At 36.2% G+C, this 14047-nt stretch overlaps 1 protein-coding gene across 3 annotated transcripts in view; it reads right to left on the bottom strand.

Moving 5' to 3' along the window:
• The window catches only part of ORC3 (origin recognition complex subunit 3), a 61123-nt gene that overhangs the window by 24104 nt on the left and 22972 nt on the right, over positions 1 to 14047 (bottom strand). For all 3 annotated transcript variants that reach the window (XM_047760812.1, XM_047760820.1, XM_047760828.1), the window contains 4 exons: positions 13846 to 13979; positions 13312 to 13375; positions 1027 to 1143; positions 101 to 180 (listed from right to left, as the gene is read on the bottom strand). In XM_047760812.1, the coding sequence (XP_047616768.1) occupies positions 101 to 180; positions 1027 to 1143; positions 13312 to 13375; positions 13846 to 13979 (395 nt within the window). The remainder of the gene's footprint in view (positions 1 to 100; positions 181 to 1026; positions 1144 to 13311; positions 13376 to 13845; positions 13980 to 14047) is intronic.

Here is a 14047-nt window from a genome sequence, read left to right as displayed (position 1 = left end):
ACAAAGTGGCTACTCATGAAACTCCTTGGCAGGCAGAGATCTGGAGGAAGGTGTTGCTTACCGGCAGGCTTAGAGCAGACAAAAATGAAAAACAAACTACCTCAGCAGCTGCAAGGCTGATGTATACTCCTCTGAATCCCATATGTTCTTTTCCAAACATGTGCAGTAGAGTTCTCTGATCTGTAAGTGAACAGCACCCTTGTGAGCAACCAAAAGTGATTTGCTAAGCTTGCACACTACTAGTTTGGCAAAATCATAAAACGGTGAAGACCAAAAAAGTTATTAAAAACAGCTATTGTCTGTAGATGACAACAGACCTGGCATATATTACATGGATCAGGAATTTACATAAAACACCACTGACATAAAAGCAAAATGAGACCACAATGGGATTGGCATATATGACTGGTCACTTTGTAACAAGAAAATCATAAAAATAATAATGTGATTATTAATAAGGATTAATGGCAGAAAGCATTTACATATTTATATTTGTTTTCTAAACTTCTGAGTTAAGGATGCAAATATTTAGGAATACAGAAATCTTCCACTGCCTCATAGGTTCATAGGTTTGTGTTATGACACAAAGGACAGCAGAGCATAGTTTTGCAAGGAGCAGAAGTACTGCTTCACTTTAGGTTTGGGTGTAATGCGAAGTTAACCATTTAGTGGTCTCAAACAGATTCCTTCTTCCACGTCACTAGAGTGGAGGATCAGTTCTCTCAGTATAAATGACAAAGAAGTATAAAAGAAGCAAAGTAAAATCGCATGAGCACAGATACACTGTAGGAAAAGCAATACCACTTGGATCCATGTGGTTGTTTCTAGTTGTGGCCATCAAGAAAAACAAAAAACAAAACTGTTTTAATCACCAGTAATGTGTACAGCTAGAATGGATATAGCTTGTGCACTTACTGCAGGATTTGGATCCATTTCAAATTCTGATGCCTTAAATGCCACTAAATTCAAAGCAAAAAACCACCAATATTCCTAAGTCATAGTTTCCAAATGATAAATTCTGTTTACCTGTCGACCCAATGGGTACTTGGGAAGAGAAGAGGTGAACTGATGAAGACCTCTTAAAACCAGGAAGTAATTTGTATGGTAAACATGCAGGTTTTCTAGTAACGATTGTGCTTCCTCCTAAAAAATCATAAAATACATTTCAAATATCTAACTAAGCAATTAAAAGAATAATAAAATCTAATTCATGGACATATGCATATAATTTCTGGAAAATTGATGAGAGAAATTTCAGGATTATAAATTAACCTTAATTCTGAGAGTTGTTTTTTTTAATGCACACAAAATCTAGGATAAAGGCTGGATACTGTGATTTAGTATCAAGTCTGGTGATATTTTACACACACTAAAATTAATACTGTAATTTAATTTCCTCCTATCTACAGCATTGCCACGATAACTTGGCCCCCCCACAACACAAGCATGCACAAGAACACTTTTCTGGATGTCTGCCTGTGCCAATCAGCCAGTGTGTGCCACGGCAAAGCAGACTCATCACCCTCTACCTCACTGGCATCTGAAGGGTGAGGCAATCACTATAGCACCCAGTACCAGTATAATTAGCAGTTGCCGAGGTTCCACTTATGACGTGTGTTTGCTTTTCTTAAAGTCCTGCTAAAATGGTGTTTGAAAGGGAAGAAGGGGAGACTGTAGAAGAAACTCTACAGGTGATTATGATAAATACCTGTCTCTTGTTGAGAATCTCCAATACTGGTTTTATTCACTTTATCAACTATGGGGAGGGGAAAGTAAAAAAGAGAAATTCAAAGCCAACAAGCTTTATAATTTAAAATTCCAAAAATATGATAGGGGAGATGGCATCTTAAGAAAACCATGGGATGACTAGTCTCAATAAATTGGTTTCAAAAGGTTTTATTTGGGCAGGGTTTTCTAGAAGCTTCTGAAATAGTTTAGAAATGATTTTAAAACACTACTTCCCAGAAAGCATTTTTCAGCCCTCAGATACTTTTATAACTGCTAATTTCTTAATGTTCTCTTAGGATTATGATCTGTGGCATGGTCTTCAAATTTTTTTCTCCAATGAGAAGTCAAATAAAGGACTTTACTGAGCTGTCATTTTTTCAGCAGTATCTTGTAGATACCCATTATTTTCGGTGATCAACCTTGCAGAAAATAACATGTTAGATATCAATAAATTCAAGCAAATCTAACCTATATAAAACAACAAATCTGACATATTTTCCTAAACCCTAACTCACTTAGAAATCAATTATTTGATCAGCAATCTATGAGTCATTACCTGAAAGCATAGGGAAAAATGAAAGAAAAGCTTTTATTAACAAAATGTTTTCATACCAGTATGTGAGTTAGTTGGTAATTTCAAAAATCTGTCTTCCATCATAACAAAGGTTATTTTAGCCACCAATGGGAGAGTACACTTTAATTCTATTTTCTCTGTAAGGTATAACACAGAGATTGCATAGAGCCACTGTTTGCCTTGATGTGTGATTAAACAGTTTTTGAACGAGGGAATATTGTGGAGAAAAAGGAATTACTGAATAATAATCATAATTCATGCTGTTTGCACTACCTATGACTTTTGCTTTGTGGAGTAAATGTAAATACAAATAGCTGGATCGAACAGTAGAATTAAATGAATTTACTTGGATAAGGAGAGAAAAGAAGCCCCTGACATTGTATGGGCAATGCTGTACACTCAAGAAACTATATGCTCTGGAGTGAGTGTGAGGTGAGGGATACGAACATGTTTTCCTCCCAGATGGTCTTAGTCCCTTCATACTTCTTACTGTGTGATTACATTCCTGTGCCGAATGCAATTCTAGGGCTCAAAAAATGTTTTGTTTTGTTCTGATAACATGGCAGACTATTTCATCTGATGCCAACTGAGGAAATGGAGTTCTGGTTCTGACACTGGAAATAAAACTGACTATGCTGGACTTAACTAAGAAAAGATCTGTTCTACAGATCTAACTTACTAAGGGATTTTCAAGAGTAATTTTGACCATTCCAGATCTTTAAGTGCTGACTTTAGAACCTAATTTTCATATAAGAGATTCCACTGTTATTTATATCTGCATGCTTACCAGCTGCAGCTAAAAACATCAGAAATGACTAATTTAACTTTTTTTTTTTTTGGCCGTGTCCATGATATGCAGTCCCAGCCAGGGACAGAACCCATGCCACAGAAGCAACCAGAGCCACAGCAGTGACAATGCCAGATCTTTAACTGGCTGCACAAGGGAACTCCATTAATTTAACTTTTCCAGGAAACATGTTCTCTAAGTCCTTTTTCTTACAGAGATACATATCTGCAAATGCCTTTATCTATCTAGGGCAACAACTGCTGGTGCACTTTATGAACACTTTTTAATAAACTTAAGCCTGAAGATCTATGAGAAAACTTCCTACTTAATAAATTATAGCAGCATCCCTTTGTGCAAACGCAAAAACGAAGCCTGTTGGAATAGTACTTCTATTTTCCATTCATTAAGTTTTTCTTTTAAGGATTTTTAAAATATTTTTGAAGACAATGTTTTATTAAATATGTCCTGTGCAGGGAGTTCCCTTTGCGGCGCAGCAGAAACAAATCCAATTTGGAACCATGAGGTTGCCAGTTAGATCCCTGGCCTTGCTCAGTGGGTTAAGGATCCGGCATTGCTGTGGCTGTGGTGTAGGCCGACAGCTACAGATCCGATTAGACCCCTAGCCTGGGAACCTCCATATGCTGAGGGTGTGGTCCTAAAAGCACAAGACTATATGTATGTGTGTGTGTGTGTGTGTGTGTGTGTGTGTATACTTATGTTCTGTGCAAATAAAAACTATAAATAAATTTTCCTCAAGCATCTTCAATGTACACTAATCATAGCTGTCACTGCTTTATTTCATAATTATATGTAGGATAACCCTTTTCAACAGAGATACATTTTGCCTAGAAATACTTATTGCTTCCCAAAGATAGATGTTTTCTTTTGTTCTTGAAACATGAAGACCTCTTGGTCTCTATTGATCTTTGAAACAGATAAAGGAAGAATGCGATATAAGAAAAACGGAGCAAATACATAGCAGCCTCCTTGCTCTTCCTTAAACGTGCCAGACATGCTTCAATCTCAGGTCCTTTCCACTTGCTGTTGCTCTGTTTGGAACGGTCTTCCTCCAGATCCTGCATGGCAAGCTCTATAACTTTTTCTTTACTCAAAACTCATCTTCTCAATAAGGCCCTTATTTAAAATTTCAGTCCTACCTCCATCATACCAAACTTCATATTTCCTTTCTCTCTCTCGGTGTTTTCTCCTTAAGCCATTATCACTCACAGATATTTCACCTATTCCTCTTGATAGCACGTAAGATGAATGAAGGCAGGGAATTTTATGTTTTGTTCACTCCTGAACCAGGTTGATATCTGGCATACTTTTGAGTAAGCACTCAAAAAATATTTGCTGAATGAAGAAGTTCGTGAATAAATGGAGATCAACATGCAATTTCTCTTCTAAATAAGAGCAATGGCTGCAGTCTGGCTGAGTGTGAGCCAGATTTACTAATTTTTCAAAAAAAGACAAAAGACTGAAATTGTGAAGTAAAATTTTTCAGTTTGTAAATGTTAGCCCAAAATATTTTAAAAAATCACAACAGACCTTGAAAATAATCCACATTTATAGCAGGCTGTCAGTGCTGCCAGTCAACGCACTTTTAAATCAGCTATCTCCAATTACATCAATCCTGTGTGTCAATTCACTCAAAAATCATTCATGGAGTTCCCGTTGTGGCTCAGCAGGAACAAACTAGACTGGTGACCATGAGAATGCGGGTTCAATCCCTGGCCTTGCTCGGTGGGTTGGGGATCTGGCATTGCCGTGAGCCATGATGTAGGTTGCAGACATGGCTTGGATCCTGCGTTGCTGTGGCTGTGGTGTAGTCCGGCAGCTGTAGCTCCAATTTGACCCCTAGCCTGGGAACTTTCATATGCTGCACATAATGGCCCTTAAAAAAAAGAAAAGGAAAACCATTCATGTATTATTATTTACTTACATGACCGAGCCTCTACTGTTACTGAACTAGTTGCTCTTTTTGGAGAAGCCAATTACTATGTGAAACTTATATGCAGTTAAAGAAAATATGATGAGTAGAATTACATTTGTCATGATGCTTAGTTTTTATTCAATAACTAATAAATATTCAATAGTATTTATCATTTAAGTGTCTAGAATTATATGCATAGGGATGAAGAGTGACCTCAAGAAGATTTAAAGAAAGTATGTTAGAATGACTAAATTTCTGCAATTTATTCTTTTTAATTAATTTACAGATCATTAAAAGATGGTAAAGCAAACATATAGTGAATTTTTGGATTAAGAGGCATCGGCTGTCTAAGAACACAGCATTTTCTCATCTGTTGTCTTGTTAGAACTAAGCATTATTTTTCTCATTAGAAATTTTGGCTGACAGGGTTTCCCAGACTTGACTCATTACATCATCACAGCTCCCTAGAGAACAGCAAATCACAGCTTTCTCCCAGCTCTCCAGTGGAGAGAGTGCTAGTCTTCTACAGTCTGTCTCAGCCTTTTGTCCTCTATATTCCTACCCTACATTTACATCAGAAGCACTTAATGAAGGGTTTGGACTTAAACTGCCAATTTCTCACAAACTACCAGGCTAATTCCCGGCCTGCTTGATCACATTTGGTAGTTTGCAATGATTTTCTTTTTTCCATCTCTTTCCCTTTTATTATTTTTTCTAATAGATTTCTCCTTCTTCTTCTGCCCTTTAGTGCTGCCAAAAGAAACAGAAAGAAGAGGTGGGGGCAAAGGTGAAAGGCAAGTTTCCATCAAACTACTGATAAGCAGACTAAATGTTGACCAAAAGTCCTTGCTCTACCACTAACGTCCTCTCGGACCTCAAATAACTTCATTTCCTTTCTCTTGGCTGCAGTTCTTCACTTGTAAAATGAGCATGCTGAATCAGGTTATCTTTCTAATAGTAATGTAGAATAAGTCCAAGACTTTCTCAAGACTACTACCCATTCTCAATGGACTTAAAATCTAGTTGGGTGCGCAGGCACAGAGACATGAAAAATAACAAGTCAGAATAATAAAATATCACCTACTACCTGCAGGGATTAAATCTAAATTTTTTACATATCATGAAGTTTTAACCCTTTAAGGGCTGAGAACATGACACATACCTTTAAGTAAGATTCAAATAAAAACACCTAAGTTGATTTTCTCAGATGAAGTATATAGAATTAGAAATGTAACTTCTTGACAAGGCAGGACCAACATGAATAGCAAATCATTACTAGCAATACAGAATGTGGTCAGTGTAGAGAGCAGATTAAAATGATCCAATCTTAGATATGGTGTTGAGACAATGCATAAAAACTACTAATTAGAAAAAGCTGTTAATATTCCCCCTCTCCCCCGCTCCACAGAACATTTGCTCATGGAAAGGAAGAGGATTTTTCACCATTAAAAAAATCTTTCCAGGGAGTTCCCATTGTGGCTCAGCAGAAATGAACCTGACTAGTATCCATGAGGATGCTGGTTCAATCCCTGGCCCCACTCAGTGGATTAAGGATCTAGCACTGCCGTGAGCTGTGGTGTAGGTTACATACACAGTTTGGATCCTGCATTGCTGTGGCTGTAGTGTAGGCCAGCACCTATAGCTCCAATTTGACCCCTAGCTTGGGAACTTCCATATATGGCACTTGCAGCACTAAAAAAAAAGAAAAAAAAAATCTTTCCAGTATTTCAAGAACTAGCCTTTTTTTATTATCAGATAATAATAACAATTATGCAAATATGGTATGAGGCCAAAATCTTCCAAGCTCTCCTTAATATCTGAACTTGAAATAAAATTTCAGGCACAAGCAATAGTAAAAATTCTATCTGTAATTATGGTGAATCTGAAAGTTCTCTTTAAAGCACTTCTGACAGCTTGATTTCTCATGAAATATTTCATAAATTAAAGATTTAAATTAAAAAAAGAGAAAGCTTGATTACTAAAGCAACCTTATGGGGCAAAAAATGGTAAAAATATATCCAGTCACTGCTCCTGCTATTTCATTTAAAATATATAGTTGTTTACCATAATAATTTACCTAATTTAATTTCAATTAAACCTATACACTAAAATGGAATTTCAAAGAGGAATCTAAATGATTTAACTAGTTAGAAAAAAATTACTACTCATCTGTTTAATGAACAAGTAAATAAAGCCATAGCATTCTATAGCCAAAAGAAACTTTAAAGATTATTTGGTTAAACATCTATTACAGGCTTTGAAAGCTACTGAGCCATGAGACGTCTGAATGAATGGGAGCTTGTGCACGCTTATTCTGCTTACACTTAGAAGAACTTGATTGTTAACTGTCAGAGTACACTTTTTGGCCACTGTACCCAGCTGCACTGTACAACTCTTCTAGGGATGGACTACTCAGACATAAGAAAATGCAAAGAATCTTTAGTGTTTCATCAGCTGTATGTAGCCTTCTAATGTTCTACCTTAGTTTGAACTTCTTAGTAAATCTTCCACAAACACATATGGTTGGGTCAGCTCACTTTTTAAATTGAAAAGTACACTCTCAAAAAACCCATTCCTCAAGTTTATGAAAAACAGAGCTAATATATAACTTTAAAGCAGTATCTAAAGGTCCATAATTTTAAGGGAATTGAAGTTTGGGGTTTTTTTTTTTTTTTTTTTTTACATCTTGAATCCAGTAAGAGGATAACTTACATGAATCATCTGTTTAGGTTGGGATTTGGTAGCTTAGTTCTACACTTAAGAAAATAAGGTAAGAGAAATAATAAATAAAGTTTCCTCTTAGGGAATCAATCTAATTCAGTGGTTCTCAAAGAATGGTCTCCAGACCAATAGCATCAGCATTACCTGGGACCTTTATGTTAGAAATACAAATTCTTGGGCCTCAGCACAGAGCTACAACATCAGAAACTCTGGGGATAGAGCCCAGATATTTGTGGGGGGTGTGTGTGTATATGTATACATGTATACATATACAGTTTGTTTGTTTGTTTGTTTTTGGCCACACTCCAGCATATGGAAGTTTCTGAGCCAGGGATCAAATCCACACCACAGCAGCAACCTGAGCCACTGCAGTTACAATGCCTGATCCTTAACCCACTATGCTACACGGGAAATCCCAGATAGCTGTGTTTTAACAAGCCTTCCAAGTGATTCTATGCTAAGGTTTGACAATCACTTGGTTCATCAGAGAGACCAAAGTGGTCTTTAGGACAGAAACAATCTAGACATAGAGAGCATAAATTCCTTTAGTTACACTTTGAGGCCTATGTATTATAAACGTAAATGTAAAAAAATGGGCAAAAAATGATAAACCCTAACAGTAAGCAAGTCTATGTAACAATATAAACGGGGTATTGTATATAGTCTGAATGCTATATAATATACAAAATAGTGTATTTTTATCATTATCTTAATTATTATCATAGTGAAAAATAAATAGTAACAATATTTATGATTTACATTGATAAAAGTTTTATTGTTCTATTTGTTTTTAACTGTCACTTGCTGAACAGACTGATTATCACTAACCTTATGAAGAAATCATACTAGGAATTACTATCCTATTTTAGAGATAAGGAAATTGAGGCTTAAGTGACTTTCTTAAGTACATATGGCTAAGGAGTAGCCAGAGTTCAAATGCAAGATTTCTAATGTCAAGATCAGGATCTTCCCCTGTATCATGCAGTACCATATTAGTGATTATCATGTGGAATTTTTTCCCAAATTTTTTATTGTAGTAAAAACACAAAAAAATTACATATTCTAAAACAAAATGAGAAAAAGAGAAAAAAGAAGCATTCTAATAAGAATATAATATTTAAAGCTACTTTCACTCTAAACTGTAAAAATCAATAGACATACTGATAAAATTTTTTCAGAGATATATCTTCTATTCTTTGAATTTAGCAGGTACCCTTCAGATAACACTTTCAGATTAAAGGTACAGATCCTTGTGCTCCTTTATATTTCTTACTATGTAAGTCTCAAGAAAATATGCCTTTAAGTGATTAAATATACAATTCTAAAATGAATAGGGCAAAGATAAGAATAAATAGGGCTGACAACTGCAACACAGTATAAAAAAAAATGTTCAGAAAATACACAAGAAGTTACTGAAAAGCAAAGATAAATGTTAGGCTATTTCTGTATCAGACCAGCCTAGACATTGTCTTCCTTTGTCATCTCAATGGTTTAAAGGTACTCTTTAAAAATCTATTCCTGGCTTCTGAAAATACAGTCTTGACAGAATGTTCCAGCAGTAAATGCACTTGGCAACTAGCTGGCTCAGCAGAGAGCTAATCTAACTAATCTTAAAAGACTCAATAAACATGCACACATCATCTCCCATTGCTTCTTAAACTTCCTTGCTACTGAGAAGTTCCTGTCATGGCTAAGCTGTAACAAACCCAACTAGGATCCATGAGGAGCCAGGTTCGACCCCTGGCCTTGCTCAGTGGGTTAAGGATCCTGTGTTGCAGTGAGCTGTGGTATAGATCGTGGACATGGCTTGGATCCAGTGCGTGACTGTGGCTGTGGCTGTGGCTGTGGCTGTGGCTAGCAGCTGCAGCTCTGATTCGACCCCTAACCTGGGAACTTTCATATGCTGCAGGTGTGGGCCCTAAAAAAGCAAAATATAAATAAAATTCCTCTCTACTGAAATAAGTTACTTAAGCTATATTAGAGGTTGAAGACTTCCTATACTGCTCTGAAAAGGTTACAAAGGTTATTAAAATGAATACTGAACTCAATCTATAAGTGACTTTATATTATGGCCCAGTGTAGATCCTGCATCAGAAATAATGTTCAATAAAAGCCATTCTCCACTGTAATTATGTATATCAATTACAACTCAATTGTTTAAAAAAAGGCATTCTCAGAGTTCCTGGTGGCTCAGCATGTTAAGGATCTGTCACTGTCACTGCTGTGGTGTGGGTCTGATCTCTGGCTCAAGAACTTCCACATGCCATGGATGTGGTCCAAAAAAAAAAACAAAAGCAAAAAAGCCATTCTCAATAATTTTTGAGAATTGTTTAAAAGGAGGTACATCGGTATTCAGAACTATACAGAACAAGTGCTCTCTAGGAACTAAAATTCTTTTTTTTTTTTGTCTTTTTGCCTTTTCTTGGGCCACTCCCACGGCATATGGAGGTTCCCAGGCTAGGGGTCTATTTGGAACTATAGCCACGGGCCTATGCCAGAGCCACAGCAACGCAGGATCCGAGCTGCGTCTGCGACCTACACCACAGCTCACAGTAACACCGGATCCTTAAACCACTGAGCAAGGCCAGGGATTGAACCCAAAACCTCATGGTTCCTAGTCAGATTCGTTAACCACTGAGCTACGACAGGAACTCCGGAACTAAAATTCTTTTACTTAAAATTTGAAAATAGTTTGTATCAGCAAAACCCACACAGAGTTAGGGCTTAACTTTAATCTCATCTTAATTTTATTAAATTTAAATGTCTTTTTAGGGCTGAACCCGTAGCATACGGAGGTTCCCAGGCTAGGGGTCTAATCTGAGCTGTAGCAGCCAGCCTACACCACAGCCACAGCAATGTGGGCTCCATCTGTGACTTACACCACAGCTCAGGGCAATGCTGGATCCTTAACCCACTGAGCGGGGCCAGAGATCAAATCCACGCCCTCTTGGATACTAGTCAGGTTCGTTAACCACGGAGCCACAACGGGAACCCCATTAATTTTATTACAACTTTCTAACAAATTTTTTCCTTAAACAGGCATGAAGAGTATGAAAATAAGTGTGACATCATGCATTCTAATTATAAGGAACTTGTTAAATAAAGATGTATTCATTTAATAAAGTATAATGCCACTCTTACAGCCACATGTAAAAAAATGAAATTAGAATATTCTCTAATACTATATATAAAAATAAACTCAAGATGGAATAAAGACCTAAATGTAAAATCAGAAACCATAAAACCCCTAGAAGAAAACATAGGCAGAACACACTCTGATATAAATCATAGCAATATTTGTTTGGATCTGTCTCCTAAGGTAAAGGAAACAAAGGCAAAAATAAACAAATGGGACCTAATTAAACTTAAAAACTTTTTACATGGCAAAATAAACCATCAACAAAAGGAAAAGACAATGTACTGAATGGGAGAAAATATTTGCAAATGATATGTCTGATAGGGGATTAGTATCCAACATTTATAAAGAGCTCATACAAACTCAACATCAAAAAAACCCAATCCACATGGGCTGGAGTTCCCGTCGTGGCACAGTGCTTAACGAATCCGACTAGGAACCATGAGGTTGCAGGTTCAATCCCTGGCCTTGCTCAGTGGGTTAACAATCCGGCGTTGCCGGGAGCTGTGGTGTAGGTTGCAGAGGCGGCTCGGATCCCGTGTTGCTGTGGCTCTGGCGTAGGCTGGCATCCACAGCTCCAATTCGACCCCTAGCCTGGGAACCTCCATATGCCACGGGAGCAGCCCAAGAAATGGCAAAAAGACAAAAAAAAAAAAAAACCCAAACAACTCAATTAAAAAATTAGCAAAAGACTTGAAAAGGCGTTTTTCCAAAGAGGAAATGCAGAGGGTCAATAGGCACGTGAAAAGATGCTCAACATCACTAATCATCAGGGAATTGTACATCAAAACCACAATGAGATTATCACCTCACACCTGTCAGAACGGCTATCATCAAACACAAATAACCAACGTTGGCAAAGATGTGAAGAAATGGGAATTCTCCTACACTGTTGGTGGGAATGTAAATTGGTACAGCCCCTGTGGAAAACACTATGGAAGTTTCTCAAAAAACTGAAAGCAGATCTACCATATGACCCAGCAATTCCACTCCTAGGTATACAACTGAAAAAAAACAGCAACACAAATCTGAAAAGATACATGCACTACCTGTACCCCAAATTTTCATGGCAGCATTATTTACAACTGACAAGACATAGAAGCAATCTAAGTGTCCACCAACAGATTAATGGACACACACACACACACTAGAATACTATTAGCCACAAAAAAGAAATTTTGCCATTTGCAACAACATGGATGGGCTCGGAGGGTATTATATAAACGAACTGAGTCCGATAAAGACAAATATTATAGGATATCACTTACATGCGGAACCTAAAAAATAAAAGAAACTAGTGAATACAACAAAAAAGAAACAAACTCACAGATATAGAGAACAAACTAGTGGTTACCAGTTGGGGGAGGGAAGGGTCGTGGGGCAAAATAAGAGTAGGGGATTAAGAGGTACAAACTACTATAATAAAAAATAAAAAAGCTACAAGGATATACTGTACAACACAGGGAATATAGCCAATATTTTATAACTATAATTGGAGTATACCCTTTAAAAACTGTTTATCACTATGCTGTACACCTGAAACATATCATATTGTACATCAACTATACCACAATAGAAAAAATGATAATCTAAAAAAACATACAATGCCACTCTTTAGCATCAATATGATTGCTGAGATAACATGCAAAACAAAACAAAGTACAGTATATGATACATTTATCTTCTGTCAGACAGGAGAGTAAACCCTCCAAATATATATAATTACTTATATATGTGGAGAATATTTCTAGAATGATACTTAAGAAACTAGTAACACTGACTGTATCCAAGAAGGGTAAGTGAGTAGTTGAAGGACAAGGGTAGAAGGGAGTCTTTTCACGGTATATTATCTTGGTACAGAATTATGTACCATGTCCAAGTATTATTTATTCAAGAAAGAAAAAAAAAAACTTACTTTTTTAATATCCTCTATGTTGTATGGCTAACTCATAATTTTCTAAACTCATTACTTCTTTCCTGGCATTATATTATTAACATGTAATGACATTTTTTTCAAATGAAATCAATACCCATTTAGCAATGACTCCCTAATATGCATGGCTTCTATGTGCTTTTACTTATAATAGCCTTTACAAGAACATTAAAATGAGGTTGCCTACAGATTTCAAAACCACTATGTGGAAAGAAAGTTGAAATGTATAAGTGTTTTTAAAACAAACCACAGAAGCAACCCCATGTTCTAGTTAATCTTTCTTCTTGCTAAAAAAGTCTTACCTTTTAGAACTGAGGTTTTATATCAACTTTAATAGTCACATTCCCATATGATTATCAAGATCCAATACATCATTATGCAAAGTATTAGAATGTACAGATTTTTTAGGAAAATTAACTCAATAAATTTGATGTGCATATTCTTTTTTCATAAAGAAAAAAAGAGAATAAAACTGAAACAAATATATCCATATTCCTACCTTCAAAAATATCTCATTGGTCAAGAGCGCAACTTGCTTTTCTAAAGCTTGCTTTTCCACATACCTAAAAATTTTACGATTCCATACACAAAAAGAGAAAATTAGAATTCTAAATATTTAAATACCATAGGAAAAAAGAACTACGAAGGTTGGTGCCCCCTTTTATTTCTTCTAAAAAAGTATATTCAAGATGACAGTCATGGTTTCATGGTAATTTTTAATTCCTTAAATCAGCTGCAATTCATAGTCTAGGGGTCTAATAATAAACAAAGGCCATGACCTCTAAAAATAGGAAATGTTATTTACAAAAAGTAACTCTAGAGAACCTGCAAATTATGTTCCCTTGTAGAAATATTTTTCTTTATGCCAAATGTTCAAACCCAACAAAGAAATGTCACAATTAAAAAAGAAGTGTTTTATTTTGCTCTAAACAAAGTTATTTTTTCCTCTACCCACTTCAGAAATAACTGGATCTGAGATCCCTTATTTTTCCCCAAACTCTTACATGTGTTAAATTTGTAATTCTCTTTTTACCTTCTGAATGATGGAAGACGTCGGATATTTTCACACTGATTATTTGATAAAAAATGTATTCTTCTTTTGGCTTCGAGGAGATTACAGCACAGAACACTGAGGGGTTGGGAATAGAAATGTTCTAATAGAGAGAGCTGAAAGAAATGTAATGATTAGATATCTTTGCTAAATTTTGATAATAAATCTTTTGCCCTATGTCTGC

Source organism: Phacochoerus africanus, chromosome 2 (assembly GCF_016906955.1).
Source record: "Phacochoerus africanus isolate WHEZ1 chromosome 2, ROS_Pafr_v1, whole genome shotgun sequence".
Classification (NCBI taxonomy): Eukaryota; Metazoa; Chordata; class Mammalia; order Artiodactyla; family Suidae; genus Phacochoerus; species Phacochoerus africanus.
Note: the sequence above shows the minus strand (reverse complement) of the source record. Positions and strands in the feature narration are given on the sequence as shown.